Source organism: Pan troglodytes, chromosome 5 (genome assembly GCF_028858775.2).
Source record: "Pan troglodytes isolate AG18354 chromosome 5, NHGRI_mPanTro3-v2.0_pri, whole genome shotgun sequence".
Lineage (NCBI taxonomy): Eukaryota > Metazoa > Chordata > Mammalia > Primates > Hominidae > Pan > Pan troglodytes.
Window position 1 is genome coordinate 12,099,984 of NC_072403.2, and position 15,935 is coordinate 12,115,918.

General features: G+C 40.9%; 1 protein-coding gene across 1 annotated transcript in view; it reads right to left on the minus strand.

Moving 5' to 3' along the window:
- Positions 1-3,868: 3,868 nt before the first annotated feature.
- The window catches only part of F13A1 (coagulation factor XIII A chain), a 418,063-nt gene continuing 405,996 nt past the window's right edge, over positions 3,869-15,935 (minus strand). Inside the window, exons 16-17 of the mRNA XM_009450449.5 lie at positions 11,592-11,728; positions 3,869-5,568 (exon numbers count right to left, since the gene is read on the minus strand). Coding sequence (XP_009448724.2) covers positions 5,415-5,568; positions 11,592-11,728 — 291 coding nt within the window. The 3' untranslated portion in view covers positions 3,869-5,414. The remainder of the gene's footprint in view (positions 5,569-11,591; positions 11,729-15,935) is intronic.

Below are 15,935 nucleotides of genomic sequence, written 5' to 3' on the forward strand. Positions count from 1 at the left end.
AGAGTTGTTTCACTGCTCACTCCCAACCCCAGATTGATTTGTCATGATACATGGCTTCCCAGGCTCAATTAGGTTCTTAATTATGGAGATAGTTATATTTACTTCTGTCACAAGGCTGATGAGGTAAAATATTTGCAAAACTATCTATCTATCTATCTATCTAATCTATCTATATCTATTATCTATCTATCTATCTATCTATCTATCTATCTATCTATCTATCTATCATCTTATACGTGTTGTTGTTGAGGTTGTTTGAGATATCCCCCAGGAGAAACAAAAATATTTATGTATCTTATGTTTCCCCTCTTTTGTCTTTGAAGTCCCAAACACCAATAAGGATTTGTTTAAAAACACTGAGGACTAGCACAGGTAGAGACTCAGGGAGAGTTAGAACGCACAGTCCTGCTGCTACATGAGACACATTGCTTGTTACCATTGCTAAATCATAACTCTTAGAGCCATAGCATTAATATGTATGAAATCCTAGCTATCAGAGGGAATGGGCTGGCTCTAAGGGTAAGCATGACAAACAGGTTCCATCTTGCGTGCCAGTTTCTTTTTTTTTCTTTCTTTTATTTTGCAAATTTTTATTTTTTAAAACTTTAGTTCTACAGATTTGCAAGAGCAGTGCAATAAGTACTCACATATCCTTCACTTACATTCACCAGTTGTTAATGGTTTTTTTTCACTTTTTATTATTATTATTTATTCTATAAGTTTTAGGGTACATGTGCACAATGTGCAGGTGAGTTACATATGTATACATGTGCCATGCTGGTGCGCTGCACCCACTAACTCGTCATCTAGCATTAGGTTTATCTCCCAGTGCTATCCCTCCCCCCACCCCACAACAGTCCCCAGAGTGTGATGTTCCCCTTCCTGTGTCCATGTGCTCTCATTGTTCAATTCCCACGTATAAGTGAGAATATGCGGTGTTTGGTTTTTTGTTCTTGTGATAGTTTACTGAGAATGATGATTTCCAATTTCATCCATGTCCCTACAAAGGACATGAACTCATCCTTTTTTATGGCTGCATAGTATTCCATGGTGTATATGTGCCACATTTTCTTAATCCAGTCTATCATTGTTGGGCATTTGGGTTGGTTCCAAGTCTTTCCTATTGTGAATAATGCCTCAATAAACACACGTGTGCATGTGTCTTTATAGCAGAATGATTTATAGTCCTTTGGGTATATACTCAGTAATGGAATGGCTGGGTCAAAAGGTATTTCTAGATCTAGATCCTTGAGGAATCACCACACTGACTTCCACAATGGTTGCACTAGTTTACAGTCCCACCAACAGTGTAAAAGTGTTCCTATTTCTCCATGTCCTCTCTAGCACCTGTTGTTTCCTGACTTTTTGATGATTGCCATTCTAACTGGTGTGAAATGGTATCTCACTGTGGCTTTGATTTGCATTTCTCTGATGGCCAGTGATGGCGAGCATTTTCTCATGTGTTTTTTGGCTGCATAAATGTCTTCTTTTGAGAAGTGTCTGTTCATGTCCTTTGCCCACTTTTTGATGGTGTTGTTTGTTTTTTTCTTGTAAATTTGTTTGAGTTCATTGTAGATTCTGGATAGTAGCCCTTTGTCAGATGAGTAGGTTGCAAAAATTTTCTCCCATTCTGTAGGTTGCCTGTTCACTCTGATGGTAGTTTCTTTTGCTGTGCAGAAGCTCTTGAGTTTAATTAGATCCCATTTATCAATTTTGGCTTTTGTTGCCATTGCTTTTGGTGTTTTAGACATGAAGTCCTTGCCCATGCCTATGTCCTGAATGGTAATGCCCAGGTTTTCTTCTAGGGTTTTTATGGTTTTAGGTCTAACGTTTAAGTCTTTAATCCACCTTGAATTGATTTTTGTATAAGGTGTAAGGAAGGGATCCAGTTTCAGCTTTCTACATATGGCTAGCCAGTTTTCTCAGCACCATTTATTAAACAGGGAATCCTTTCCCCATTGTTTGTTTTTCTCAGGTTTGTCACAGATCAGATGGTTGTAGATATGCGGCGTTATTTCTGAGGGCTCTGTTCTATTCCATTGATCTATATCTCTGTTTTGGTACCAGTACCATGCTATTTTGGTACCAGTACCATGCTGTTTTGGTTACTGTAGCCTTGTAGTATAGTTTGAAGTCAGGTAGTGTGATGCCTCCAGCTTTGTTCTTTTGGCTTAGGATTGACTTGGCGATGCAGGCTCTTTTTTGGTTCCATATGAACTTTAAAGTAGTTTTTTCCAATTCTGTGAAGAAAGGCATTGGTAGCTTGATGGGGATGGCATTGAATCTGTAAATTACCTTGGGCAGTATGGCCATTTTCATGATATTGATTCTTCCTACCCATGAGCATGGAATGTTCTTCCATTTGTTTGTATCCTCTTTTATTTCCTTGAGCAGTGGTTTGTAGTTCTCCTTGAAGAGGTCCTTCACATCCCTTGTAAGTTGGATTCCTAGGTATTTTATTCTCTTTGAAGCAATTGTGAATGGGAGTTCACTCATGATTTGGCTCTCTGTTTGTCTGTTGTTGGTGTATAAGAATGCTTGTGATTTTTGTACATTGATTTTGTATCCTGAGACTTTGCTGAAGTTGCTTATCAGCTTAAGGAGATTTTGGGCTGAGACAATGGGGTTTTCTAGATATACAATCATGTCATCTGCAAACAGGGACAATTTGACTTCCTCTTTTCCTTATTGAATACCCTTTATTTCCTTCTCCTGCCTAATTGCCCTGGCCAGAACTTCCAACACTATGTTGAATAGGGGTGGTGAGAGAGGGCATCCCTGTCTTGTGCCAGTTTTCAAAGGGAATGCTTCCAGTTTTTGCCCATTCAGTATGATATTGGCTGTGGGTTTGTCATAGATAGCTCTTATTATTTTGAGATACGTCCCATCAATACCTAATATATTGAGAGTTTTTAGCATGAAGCGTTGTTGAAGTTTGTTAAAGGCCTTTTCTGCACCTATTGAGATAATCATGTGGTTTTTGTCTTTGGTTCTGTTTATATGCTGGATTACATTTATTGATTTGCGTATATTGAACCAGCCTTGCATCCCAGGGATGAAGCCCACTTGATCATGGTGGATAAGCTTTTCGATGTGCTGCTGGATTCGGTTTGCCAGTATTTTATTGAGGATTTTTGCATCAATGTTCATCGAGGATATTGGTCTAAAATTCTCTTTTTTGGTTGTGTCTCTGCCCAGCTTTGGTATCAGGATGATGCTGGCCTCATAAAATGGGTTAGGGAGGATTCCCTCTTTTTCTATTGATTGGAATAGTTTCAGAAGGAATGGTACCAGTTCCTCCTTGTACCTCTGGTAGAATTCGGCTGTGAATCCATCTGGTCCTGGACTCTTTTTCATTGGTAAGGTATTGATTGTGTGCCAGTTTAAAATCAATTGCTAGTTGCTACCTGGAATTGAGAAAGATTCTGAGGTCTTATCTGAGCTACAATTGTTCAGTGATGTCTGCCATGAATATAGGATCTCCTATACATGATTGTCATAACACCATAACAGGTGTTCGTTATGCTAGGTCTCCATGCTGGCTATCCACTGATTCACCATAATGGTTCATAAGATTATTTATGAGAAAATATCTACAGAGATTTTATAGTTTCTGGAAGCTGGTTTTTGAACTAATATGCAACTTGATCCTTCAGTGAATATAGTTAATAAAATGTAGAAAGAGAGAGGTGAAGAAAACTGTGACATTAACACCTGTTAGAGTCATTTTCTTTAGAGGATAAATGCTTGTTGTTTTCCTATCCAGGGTGGGTTGTCTACTGCGGAGGAAGGATGGTTTCTCAAGAAGTTGTGATTAGTAGTGTGTTATATTGAAAATTAAAAGCATTCACTTCTGCACAGATGCAAATATAATCAGTTTAACTTTATTTTAAGCTTCTATTACATTGTAATTAATAATAATATACTAAGTTAAGCCAGTTTAACTGTCTAGCAAAATGCATTTCATTTTAAAATTGGATATTGGGAGACTTGGCAAATGCTGTGAGATTACTTAGTAAAGTTAAGTATGATGTATATATAGAGGGGACCAGCTCACCCTCATAGGTTAGTGCTGAAGGCTCAGGAACAGTCTCAAAGGCTTAGAAATGTGGTTACATAGACCAGAGCATCCCATTCTGATTTTGCCCCTAGTATACTTATCACTGTTCATTTTTTGCTAAGAATCACAGTCTACTGACCTAAGTCACACCCTAGACATATCAGAGGGAAATTCTGACCATAAATCAGCCTTGCAAATACATAGCAGGCAGCCTTGTCTGTAGTAGCCTTAGAACATAATACAAATGATGTCAGCATCCTCTGTGGTTGGGTCAGAACTAGCACTGGCTATTTGCAAGGCTGAGTCCATATTACCCTTCAGCACCTGAGTGCCAAGCTGAGGTCTCAACATGGGTGATGTGAAGGACAAGAGAGAATCAGTGGCTGCAGTCCTTCTATGTATCTGGTCACTAGATCCGCCAGCTTCTTCAACTTGTTGGGCTTATTATATCTCTGAAAGGGGACCTGAACCTGCATCATTCTGCAAAGGAGATGATTCCTGAGAGATGGGTGAAATATAATCACTAACTAAAGAGATAAATTCTTCACTTTACTTCCTAGTATTGCATCCCAGAAAGGGTTAAAGTAAGGGTTATTGGCTCCTGCTGATCAGGCCACAGTGTGACACATTCTATAAAATGCATCACAAAACTACATTATTCAATAGACTTGAGTGTTGCACCTGCTTTCTTATCTCCTTGTAGGTGGTTAAGTTTCCCACAAATGCAATTTGTTAATATGGGGCCACCTCTTCTAACAAGGTAAATCTAAAATTTGGCAGGCATTTGCTTGGCTGCAGGTGCAAAATGAAAGATCTTTTTCTGGCTTTGCCAAAAATAAAAATTATGTTGTGCTCCAGTCCTGGGAAAAATATTCTGACATGGAGGGTAGAACCTGACCCCGAGAAAGGGGACTGGAATTCTAGAGCCCAAATCATGTGCTATTATTCCCAAAAGGCTGAGTGGGGAATCTGAAGTCTTGTTTTAAATGAGGCCAGGTATTGAGCAAATCTCCCTGGTAAGAGAGCCCACTGATATTTGGAGATGTAGCCATTTGTGATGATAAATGATGACTGTTACTCTTATGAGCTATGAGAGCTTAATTAGAGCTTAATTAAAGCTAATGCTTAGCACTCTTTGGAAGGTGGAGAGATTAAAAACTAACTTCCTTGCCGAATAGCCTGGGTTTTGAAAAGTATGTTTTTGAAATATGTGGGATCTCCACTCTGGGGCCCTCTGCAGTCCTGTCTGGGTCTTCACACCTAAGCCAAAGCAAGAGCTATTTTTGCGTTAGAATTTCCTTAGCCAAGACTACAAGAGGCCAAATGCCAGGGTTCATCTCAGCCTCCTGTGCATTCACATGGAAGGTCGTCTTTGAATCTGCACGTCCAGCTCGCCATACACATGTCTCAGGGAGTCACTGCTCATGCTGGCTATCAGCTTCCGATGCCCAGAGACCCAGGGCCGGCACACTTCTTCCCACTGCACGGTGGAGTTGGGCCGGATTTCACTGAAAGGATGGAAAAGAGAGGAGAGGTTGGAAGATCCAGCTTTCCACTTTGATCAGGAAGCAATGAAAACTCTTGCCTAAGTCACTTGCTTTCTTTCTCTCAGTTGGTGCTTAGGACACTGAAGACTCTCACTGGCTGATTCAGCAAGTTACGCCCCAAATGAGGCCCCCACATAAAGCTCTGCAGAACCTGTCACTGACAGTCTTATTGGGTCATGGTTCCTTCCACTGGGATGCATCCGCCGGCCTCCCAGTGGCCATCAGGAGCTGGGCTGATTCCCATCCAACCATTAATCAACTGAACTCTAGCTTGTCCCCAAGCCCTCCATAGTAGCCTTATCTATGTGACTGATCTTCTGAGCCTCAGCTCAGTTTTTGCCACTAGTTTCCTCCTGGAATTACAGTCCTATGTGAATCCCCCAGCTGCCTTTGCTGAGGCCCTGACACTCGAATTAGCTTTTGCCAACTCCCTTGGGATAGACCTTGTTCCCAGGCTCGGCATCTGGAATATAGCCCTGCCTGCTGCCATTTGACTTTGAGAATCTTCATGTTCTGTAATTCAAATTCCTATTTCAACCACCAAATTGGGCCCCTCCACCTATGCAACTTTCTGCTACCATTTGTTGCCAATGCCCTAATGTATGCGGCTAATGACATAGCCTTTCATGGTTCTAGTGTTCTCCTCTTCCTCCCAGCGTTTGCCCTGAAGTCTTCCTGAGTGTCAAGAACAAGCCCACATCAGTGCAGACAGACTAATCAGGGTTGGTGAGATTTAGTGTTCTCTGGGGTGCTTCACATATAGCCTCCCCTATAAACCTTGGGAGATTATATTCAGGGTTTATATGTATGACAGTTCTTTGAGGCAGATACTATTCAGTAGATTTTATGATCAAGAAAAATGGAAGGTAACCAGTGAAGTCCCTTTTTCAAGATCACATAATTGGTAAATGATCAGAGATGAAATTTGAACCCGGGTTTTTCTGAGTCCCATATTCATACTCTTTCTGCTCCTCTTCATTGCACTTCATAAAAGTGTACACCATATGTTCTATAAGAAAAGGCTTTTTCTAAGATATTTGCACACACATATTTACAGCAGCACAATGTGCAATTGCAAAAATATGGAACCAGCCCAAATGCCCATCAATGAGTGAATAAAGAAATTGTGGTATGCATATACCATGGAATACTACTCAGCCATAAAAAGGAATGAAACAATGGAATTCACAGTGACCTGGATGAAACTGGAGACCAGTATTCTAAGTGAAGTAACTCAGGAATGGAAAACCAAACATCCTATGTTCTCACTCATAAGCTGGAGCTAAGCTATGAGGATGCAAAGGCATAACAATGAACAATGATGCAATGGTCTTTGGGGACTCAGGGGAAAGGTGGGACTACAAATTGGGTACAGTATATACTGCTTAGGTGATGGGTGACCAAATGTCTCAGAAACCACCACCAAAGAACTTATTCATGTAACCAAACACCATCTGTTCCCCAAAAATCTATAGAAATAAAAAAAAGAAAAGAAGAAAAGGCTTTTTCTGACCATTGTGCTTACTTTTTCATGGATTTTATTTCTCAAGCAGGAAAGATACTTTTTGACTTAGTAATAAGAGTGTCCTGCAAGTGTTCATGGAGGATTCATTGAACTCTTTGCAAAATAATTTAGGAAAGTTTCTCCTGCCTGTATGCAGAGAGAAAATTCTCAGTCCTCAATTCACAGTGCTCAATTCAATACCAATATAAATTTGGGATATTTATTTCTCAACAGCTGTGCTATTGTTACCTGTATCCATTCATTCTCTCTCCTCTGGTTCCCCCAAGTGATCAATCAGAAGCACTTTGTGAAACAGTGGCCCTGGTTAAGGACCTGACCTGAGACCATGTACTGCAGATAACCACCTCAAATAGAAGCTAAGTATTTAGCCCCCTCTTATCATTTTCTCTTACTCATAAAACCATCCGGCATAATGATGTGTACATACGAAAAAACTCATACATGAAGATACGTATGCATGCTATTTTACATACAGATAAATTCATAACAGAGAAGAAAGTATTTTGGTAAGTGGAGCAATGTTGGAGTAATCCTATTTTCTGGGGATGGATGTTGTGATAAATGATTCTCAGTAATGTGCTGAGCCATCAGGAGATACTGGCCATTTATCATCTTGAATGCACGCAGGCAAATGAGATTATTATTACAATAAACTGCAACTGCCCATGGTTTGTCCTCTGTGCGTCTAGCCCTTAGCTTCTGTCCTATTTGAGAAACTTAAAGTTTAAGCCCAAATCACAAAGTGGGGGAGTTTTTCTCTTGAAATAACATATTGAACTGGATCATTTTCTAAACAGCAAAATAAATCTGGAAGATAAATTATTTGACGCTCTGGAAGCATCAAGTGCAGAAAGTTAAGAGTCTGTGGAGGTGGAACCTCTGCACATCTGAGACAGGCCGGAGGCAGTGGGGGAAGAGCAGGAAGATAAACCATTTCAGAGTAGAGTTGGCTCACAGTGAGTGAGGGGTGAGACACAGCACCGCCTTCTTTGTTCCCAGCTCCAATTCCCTGTTTACCAGCTCCTCACCTTCCAGGCCCTCTGCTTTGGGTTCAATAACCCCTGCCTTCTAGACACCACATCTGGCAGGGTGTGGGTGAATGAGTGGGGGTGGTGATTCCCCAACTACTTAAGAGCTGTATTCTAGAAAGAAATACGGTCTTGCAAAGGATTTTGGTTTTGTGGAATTGCACTTTCTAGGCGTCCAAGTTGTTACATGGATCTGGCGCTCCTAGATCAGATCTTGGCAACATAGGGCACAGTGGAGTGTTTCTAATTATCTGACCATATGGAAGTGGGCACGGACTGGCTCAGGTCTTGGTTGTGAAGGTGTGTGCTGGAGTGAGGAGTAAACAGAGAAAGTGGCGCTTGCTCCAAGTTGTAAGCCCATCTTAGATAACAAATGTTTTCTATGTCATGATTTTTAGCCCAAGTTTTGACTGTCTCTGAGAAATAAAGCTTCTCTTGTCTGGGAGATATTCCACCCTGAAGCTGGGTTTCTGTAACTATTCAGCCATAAAAAGAATAAAATCCTGCCATTTGTAACAACATGAATTAGACTTGGAGGAAGGGCATCATGGTAAGTGAAATAAACCAGACATGGAAAGACAAATACTACATGATTTCACTCACATGTAGACACTAAAAAAAAAAAAAATTATTATACCATAGAAGCAAAGAGCAGAACAGTGGTTACCAGAGACTGAGGAGGAGAACATGAAGGGGAAGATGGGAAGAGGTTGGCCAATGAGAACAAAGTGACAATTAAATAGGAGGGATAAGTTCTGGTGTTCTATTGCATGATAAGGTAACTATGATTAACAGTAGGTATTGTATATTACAAAAGAGCTAGAAGACAGGCTTTTGAATGTTCTCACCACAAAGAAATGATAAATGCATGGGGTGATGGATACACTAAATACTCTGATTTGATCATTATACAACATATATATGTATCGAAACATCAAATTGCCCCACATAAATATGTACAATTACAATGTGTCAGTAAAAAAAACTTAAAAAGAGAGATTGAGGACTGTTATGGACTAAATGTCTGTGGTCCTCACACATTCATTTGTTGAAACCCAAACTCCAGTGTGATACCATTTAGCGATGGAGCTTTGGGGAGGTAACTAAATTAGAATAGGTCATGAGGGTGGGGCTCATGATGGGATTAGTGCCCTTCGAAGAAGAGGTGCCAGAGAACCTGCCCTCCCTCTCTCTGCCCCATGTGAGGACACAGTGAAAAGACAGCCATCTGCAAGCTGGGAAGAGAGCCCTCATCAGGAACCAAATTGGTCGGTACCTTGTCCTCAGACTTCCCAGACTCCAGAAGTGTGAGATATAAATGTTTGTTGTATAAGCCACCCAGTCTATGGCATTTCTGTTACAGCAGCTCAAACTGACTAAGAGCAGCTAGCTCTCTGTCTATCTACTTGTCTGCCTAGACTTACGTGTTGCAGTAACTAGTAATAGTACCTTAAGCCAGTGTGTGGGCAGGACATCTGTGTCCAAGAAGGGACTGGCCTTATCCATCCTTTCTCCCGATTCACTCCACTTTGCTCCACTCCAATGTCAGACATTAACAATAAACAAACCATCTGGAGATTTAACCTATTTTGAGCCTGAGGCCTCCCAAATAGTGGGTCATTGCACTGTGTAATAATTCACTGTGTAATAATTCATCTTTTGTCTAAGACACACAGTGTCTTTTTTCATGTGTTGGCCTTGACCAAGGTGGAATTCTAGGGGGATAGCCAAAGTGTAAAGATAGAGAAGGTTCCAGTACACTCAGATAAAGCTTGTGGGTTTACTGTCTGGGAAGGAAAAAGTTGGATACAGCAGGGGGCTGTATGGAAGAGGAAACGTGTTTCACTTTGCCTGAACGATTCTTGCATCTGATTTGAGTGGGAAGGTGCGAGAATGGGTGAGTGAGACTGTCGTTTCTGACGAAAGCAGGGGTATGGCTGCTGACCTCTCTATGTAGCTGGGGTTGATTACTAATTTACTTATTTTTTTTTCCTGTAACTTTCCTGTTAGCACAGGAAGGTTGCTATGTTTTGTGCTTGCGTTGTTTCAAAAGCACTAAGATTATTTTCTCTGTTGTTTATTGCATCTGCAATAAGGCATCTCTTAAATGATGAGATGCAGAAGCTATGAGCATTGTAATTTGAAAGAAATGCGGAGAGCCCTTTATGGGCAATAAAGTTGCCCCAGAGGGTATAAGTGAGGCCTTGCATTTATCCCACAGATTCCAGAGTGGGGTCGCTTCCATAAAGGGTGTCGGGAAAATTCTTAACATATCTGGTCATGAGGCAGTTTCCAAAGTCCTCTACCTCCCTTTCTATGCCTTAGAAGGTCACTCCACAGGAAATGTGCTAGATTGATTGATGCTGACAAGGACTTATTTGTGGTAGAAATGAAAGTAATAAACCTCAAAGATTGGGATCCATTCTGGGTGTCACACTTTAAGAGGAGTAGTGACAAATTGGAATGTGTGGGAGAGAGAGAGAGCTGAAACCATGTTAGAGGAGAGAGAAATAAAGTCAGGACAGATATTTGTCCCCAGGTAGAAAAGATTCAAGGAAGATGAGACAGCTGTTTGCAAACATTTGCAAACCATCAGACGGAAGAGAGACGGGCCTTATTTTCTGTCAGTCCAGATGGCAGAATTAGGATCATTGGCAGGATCAAATGGTAGAAAAACATGTTTCCTTACTGTTAGAGCTACCTGACCATGGAATGGGTTATCTTGTTGGGTCACACTCTTTGTTAGTAGAAGTCACAGAAACTGAGACCTGTCAAGCACAATTTGAAGGGGCCTGTGTGTGGAAGAGGCTGAGTTTCATTCATATCATTACAGAACCTGGGGTTGTCTTTGGTCCCCTGAATGGGGAACCATCTAGAGCTCTTTAGGCTCAACTAAAAAAAATTCTGAATCCAACAGTTGTAGACACTGATTGGGATGGTAAAATCTGTGAGGTGAGGCTGGAGACAAAGCACCCATGAAAAGGGGGCATCTCTCAGCATAATATCTGACACGTGGTAGGAGCTCAATAAAGATGAGAAGAGTCCATACATGAGTAGGTAGTACAGCAAAGTGGTTCAAACTTGGGTTCTGGAATTCACCAGCCTGAGTCTGAATCTTGGCTCTGTTTTCATAAACTGTGTAACTGAACCTGTGTAACCAGTCAACCTCTCAAAGCCTCAAACTCCTCAGCTACAGAAGGGAGATAATAGCAGTATCTACATTGTAGGGTGTTTTTAAGGATTAAATGATGAAAGTGCTGGTCAAACCAACCCTAGTTTTACTCCACGCCCTACAGAAATGGTCAGCAAGGAGGAGGCAGCTTCCAAGACATTTTCATTGGGGAGCAGATCTGTGTTTGGAAAAGACACACACAGAGAAAGCTTCCCACAGCCCTGCGCTGCCTGCCCGGTCTCCCCAACCCAAGGTTTACCGGAACATCTTCTTCATTGGTCTTGTTATTCCAGGACCATCCAGGTGTATCCAGACATTTCGCAGGGTTTCTTTTAAAGGATTGGTAAACTCAACTGTCACAGTCATGTCAGAACCAACTACCTGAGTGCCACGGACCTAAGAGAGAGAATGCAGGTCATTAGCAGCAAATATAAACCTCGTTCTGCTCTCTTGTTGTCTTAACCATCATCACTTTTACTAGAGTTTTATGATACAGTTATTTTTTTGGCAATGGAACCAGTGTGATGAGGATAGCTGATTGCTTTGACTGGAGGATACCTATTGAGAAAGAGATGGAAATTTACTAATTAGAATCGCACTCTTTTCCTCATTATAAAACCAGCCTAATTAGAGCTCAGGTCAATAGCGGTGGCCACTGACTGCTCTTTGACAGCAGGAGGGGGAAGTTCATTTGGTGTGGCAACACGTTTCCACGGTGAGGGCGGCCAAGTGAACTTTGCTTCTGGATAGGCATCAAGTTTCCTGCTGGGACAAAGGGGATTCCTGAGTTTAAGAGGTAGAAAATGCTTCAGGGCACATGTGCCTTCTTAGTTTTAGACACATTTGCAAGAAATATGCCAAGGATGGAGTCCTTACTGTTGAACATGAAGAAGAGGAACCTGGATACTAAAATAAGGAAAGGAGATTTTTCTTCTACAGCCACAGTACCAGAGTCCAGGAAAATAAAAGGTTATTTGTTGGTGAGTTTATCTATTATGACTCTCAGAAGTATCAGGTATTTGGAAGAACACCACAGGAGACAGCCAGAGCTCAGTGCCAGGTTCAACACTTATTAACAGTGGGGACTCAGGTGATTTAGGCTTTCTGAGACTCAGTTTTCTTGTCTTTAAAATGGGCTGACACTTTTATGGGGCGATCTATGTAGAATGCTCTTATTATTACTATACCTTAAGCTGTGTTTACTGTATGCCACACACTTTAGAACCATATGCTTTTCCAACATAAACGCAATGTGCTGCAAAATGCCAGGTGGCTATAAGACTTGTTTGTTTGTTTAGGAGCTATGTATACCAAATGAATGGATCTGTATAAGCTCTAAGTAACTTGGGAATAAGATAAGAATAATAGTTCTTCCCTTGCAAGAAAGGTTTGGAATGAAAAATGCTCATAAAACGGCAAACATATTGCAAGGCACATGGCAAAGGCCCAATGCATTACAGTTGATGCTTTTTAGGGTAGCAGTGCTCTGGGTAGTTTGTCTTATTCGCCTTATATTTCAGCCCACTTTTAACTCCAATACTTAGTACTTCAATACCAATGTCCAGTAAATATTTATTAAATTAAGTCAATGGCTCAAAAATGGAATTTACTGGATGTCTGGATCTTCCGTATGACAACACAGCCATTACTATACCATGTTTCTTTAGCCACTATATAATATGGGAGAAAATATATGGAAATGAGCCGTTTTTAAGAATGGACGTAAAGAGGAAGGACATTGCCCAGAGAAGAGGACCCTTGCTTACTTATGCTACAGTCAAGAATAAAATCTTCCTGATCTGATCATTACACACTGTATGCATGAATTGAAAAATCACATGTACCCCATAAATATGTACAATTATTATATATCGATTAAAAGAAGAATACACTCTTATGGCTTTACTCATCAAGCCATGCTTTGTGACTAAATTTATGGCTATGGGATTTCTTAAGTCTATAAGAAAAATGAAACTTTCAGCCAACTCCCTAACTTTGTTACATTTAAATCCTCATCTCCTGGAGGGCAGTGGTGGAGAGCTGGGTTCAGGGGAACTAGGAGAGGGGCAGACAACTAGGAGAGGGCAACAACAGCAGGTGCACCTAGACAGCATGGATCGTGTGCCAGGCAGGGAGTCCAGCACTTTAACCAGCAATCCTCAGTCTGGTAATGGGTGGATCCTGTAATTCATTTATTTGAGGCACCCCTGTTGATTACAAAGAACCAGCCCCAGCTGACAACCATAATTCACATATATTCTCACATAAGCCTCACAACACAAGGGCTATATTTGTATCAGCTCGATCAGACTATAATAATAGTTATTCCCTTAAGAAGAAGGAGGTTTTCTAGGGCAGGATCATTGGTGCCAGGCATTTCATTTTATAAAAGAGAAAACTGTGGTTCAGGAAAATAGGTAACTTGAATGAGGATTTGAAGCTGCTAAATGACCAAGGTGGGATTGAAGTTAAAGTCTGTCTAACTGGAGATCTTGAACTCTAAGATAGAGTGCTACTCTGAGGTCAGAGGAGCTGGAAAAGCCAACAACTCAGCAATAACAAGACAACCAAAACTGTTTCGTACTGAGGTCCAAAAAAAAAAAAAAAAAAACGGCAGTCAGAAAGTAAGGGAGATTTTCAAACTGGTGGGAGCAACATTGGATTTGAAGCCACACTGACAAGACTGAGAATGAATAAGGCCTAATGGGGAGGAGATTGGTTAAATAACAGGCAAACTAGAACATGAACCAGAAGTTACTTTTAGGCTGGCTGGCACATGGGGTGTGGAGAGAGAAGCCTGGTTTGAAGGCTGTGGCAAAAACAGTAATCATGATCTAGATCAGGGCTTCTCAGCATCAACACTACTGACATATCGGGCTGGATGCATCTTTGTTGCAGAGCTGTCCTGTGCAATGTACGATGTTAAGCAACATCCCTGGTGTCTACCCACTGCATGCCAGGAGCAGCCTCGCACCCCAGCCATCACAACCAAAAGTGTCTCCAGCAATTGCCAAATATTCCTTAGTAAGCAAAATTGCCCTCCAGTTGGAAACCACTGGTATAGACAAAACATGTGGAAGACAGACCGAATTTTTCACTTTCTTCCCAGAGGCCCTGCCTCAATCAATTTAGATATTGAAGGTGTAGCAATACATCAGAATACTTTACATGGTGTCCCTGATTTCATTCTCAAGTGTGTCCAATATATTTTTTCCTGCATTAAGAAACATTTCAAAAACATCTTTGGATTTAAAAAATACAAAATAAAGATAGCATTTACAAAAGCTCTCTAAACTGAAGAAGATGGAGCTGCCACAGAGACATTATTGGCAAAAGTGTTTGCTATGATCACTTTATTCTTTCTGGAAAAAATATTTTGGAGCCATCTGTCTTCTCCATGGTATGCTATATAAGGATGGGCATAAGCCCCTTCAAAAGTAAATCTGATAGTAGCTACTGACCTTTCCTCTACACAGACATACACAGTGACAAATACAAGATATATACAATATAGGCATGTATTTTTAGGGGATGCACTATAGACCTATGAAGTCCATACATGGTTTTCTAGGGGCCCATGAACCCTAGATTAAGAACCCTTTCCATACCAGTAGACTGGCTCTACATGAAGCCTCCTACGCTGTGGAAAGTGAAATACACCCTTCCAGGTCACTGATGACAGTGAGAAGGAATGCTTAGTATTTGAGAAACTGGCCCATGCAATTGGGCCATCATAGATAGGCTTCAGATCTGAATATGATCAGGACATTAAACCTTCTCAGGTAATTTCATATGTCATGCCTAATCAGTTTGCTTCCAGTATTGTCTCTGTAATTAGATGCTGGCATGGGTGTATCAATTCTGCCCAGATTTCCCTGATGCTGGAGTGGGGAGCAGGGAGAAGGATGGGGAGGGGTGAGAGGAGAAGCCCTTCTCTGGTTGTAGTGTGTTTCTTTTGCAATTAACAAAGACCAGTGTCCCTTTTCTGACACTTGTCTCCTGCACCGAGAATGTAAACTTCCTGTCCCTGACTACTGATGATAATGAACCTTAGACACTCAAACCAAACTAAATGTAAAAACCTACCCAATGCTCGACATCACTGTGTTCTGCTTGGGAAATGTAACTGGAGGTGTCTCCCTCTCCTTGCTTCTTTTGAGGAAAATGCTGCCAACACATAGTGTTTTCACGTTACGTGTTGATTTCAGTGATGCACCATGCTATGGTACCTACAAAATGCTGAGAACAATGACTATTTGGGGAGAAAATATCTGCTTGCATCACATTATTTTAGGAATCTGCAAAGCTCCCTTTTCCTTATTGCTGAAAGCATAATTCCATATCTGCATAGTCATATTTTCATTTCATTTTCGCAGTCATATTTTTCATTTTCTTGCTCTCATAAAACCTTAAATAAAGGGAGCCTTCAGGCAATTTAGAGAAGGTTAGTTCAAGAAGAAACTTTTATGTGTATTTGCTTTAGAGAAGAGTATTCATTACTTGGGCCAGAGAAAAGAATAAAGCATATGTCTTACTTGGTGACGTCAAATGCTTTTGCATATACTTGATGGCCTTAAGTTTTTCTCAATATTCTATTGAAAAT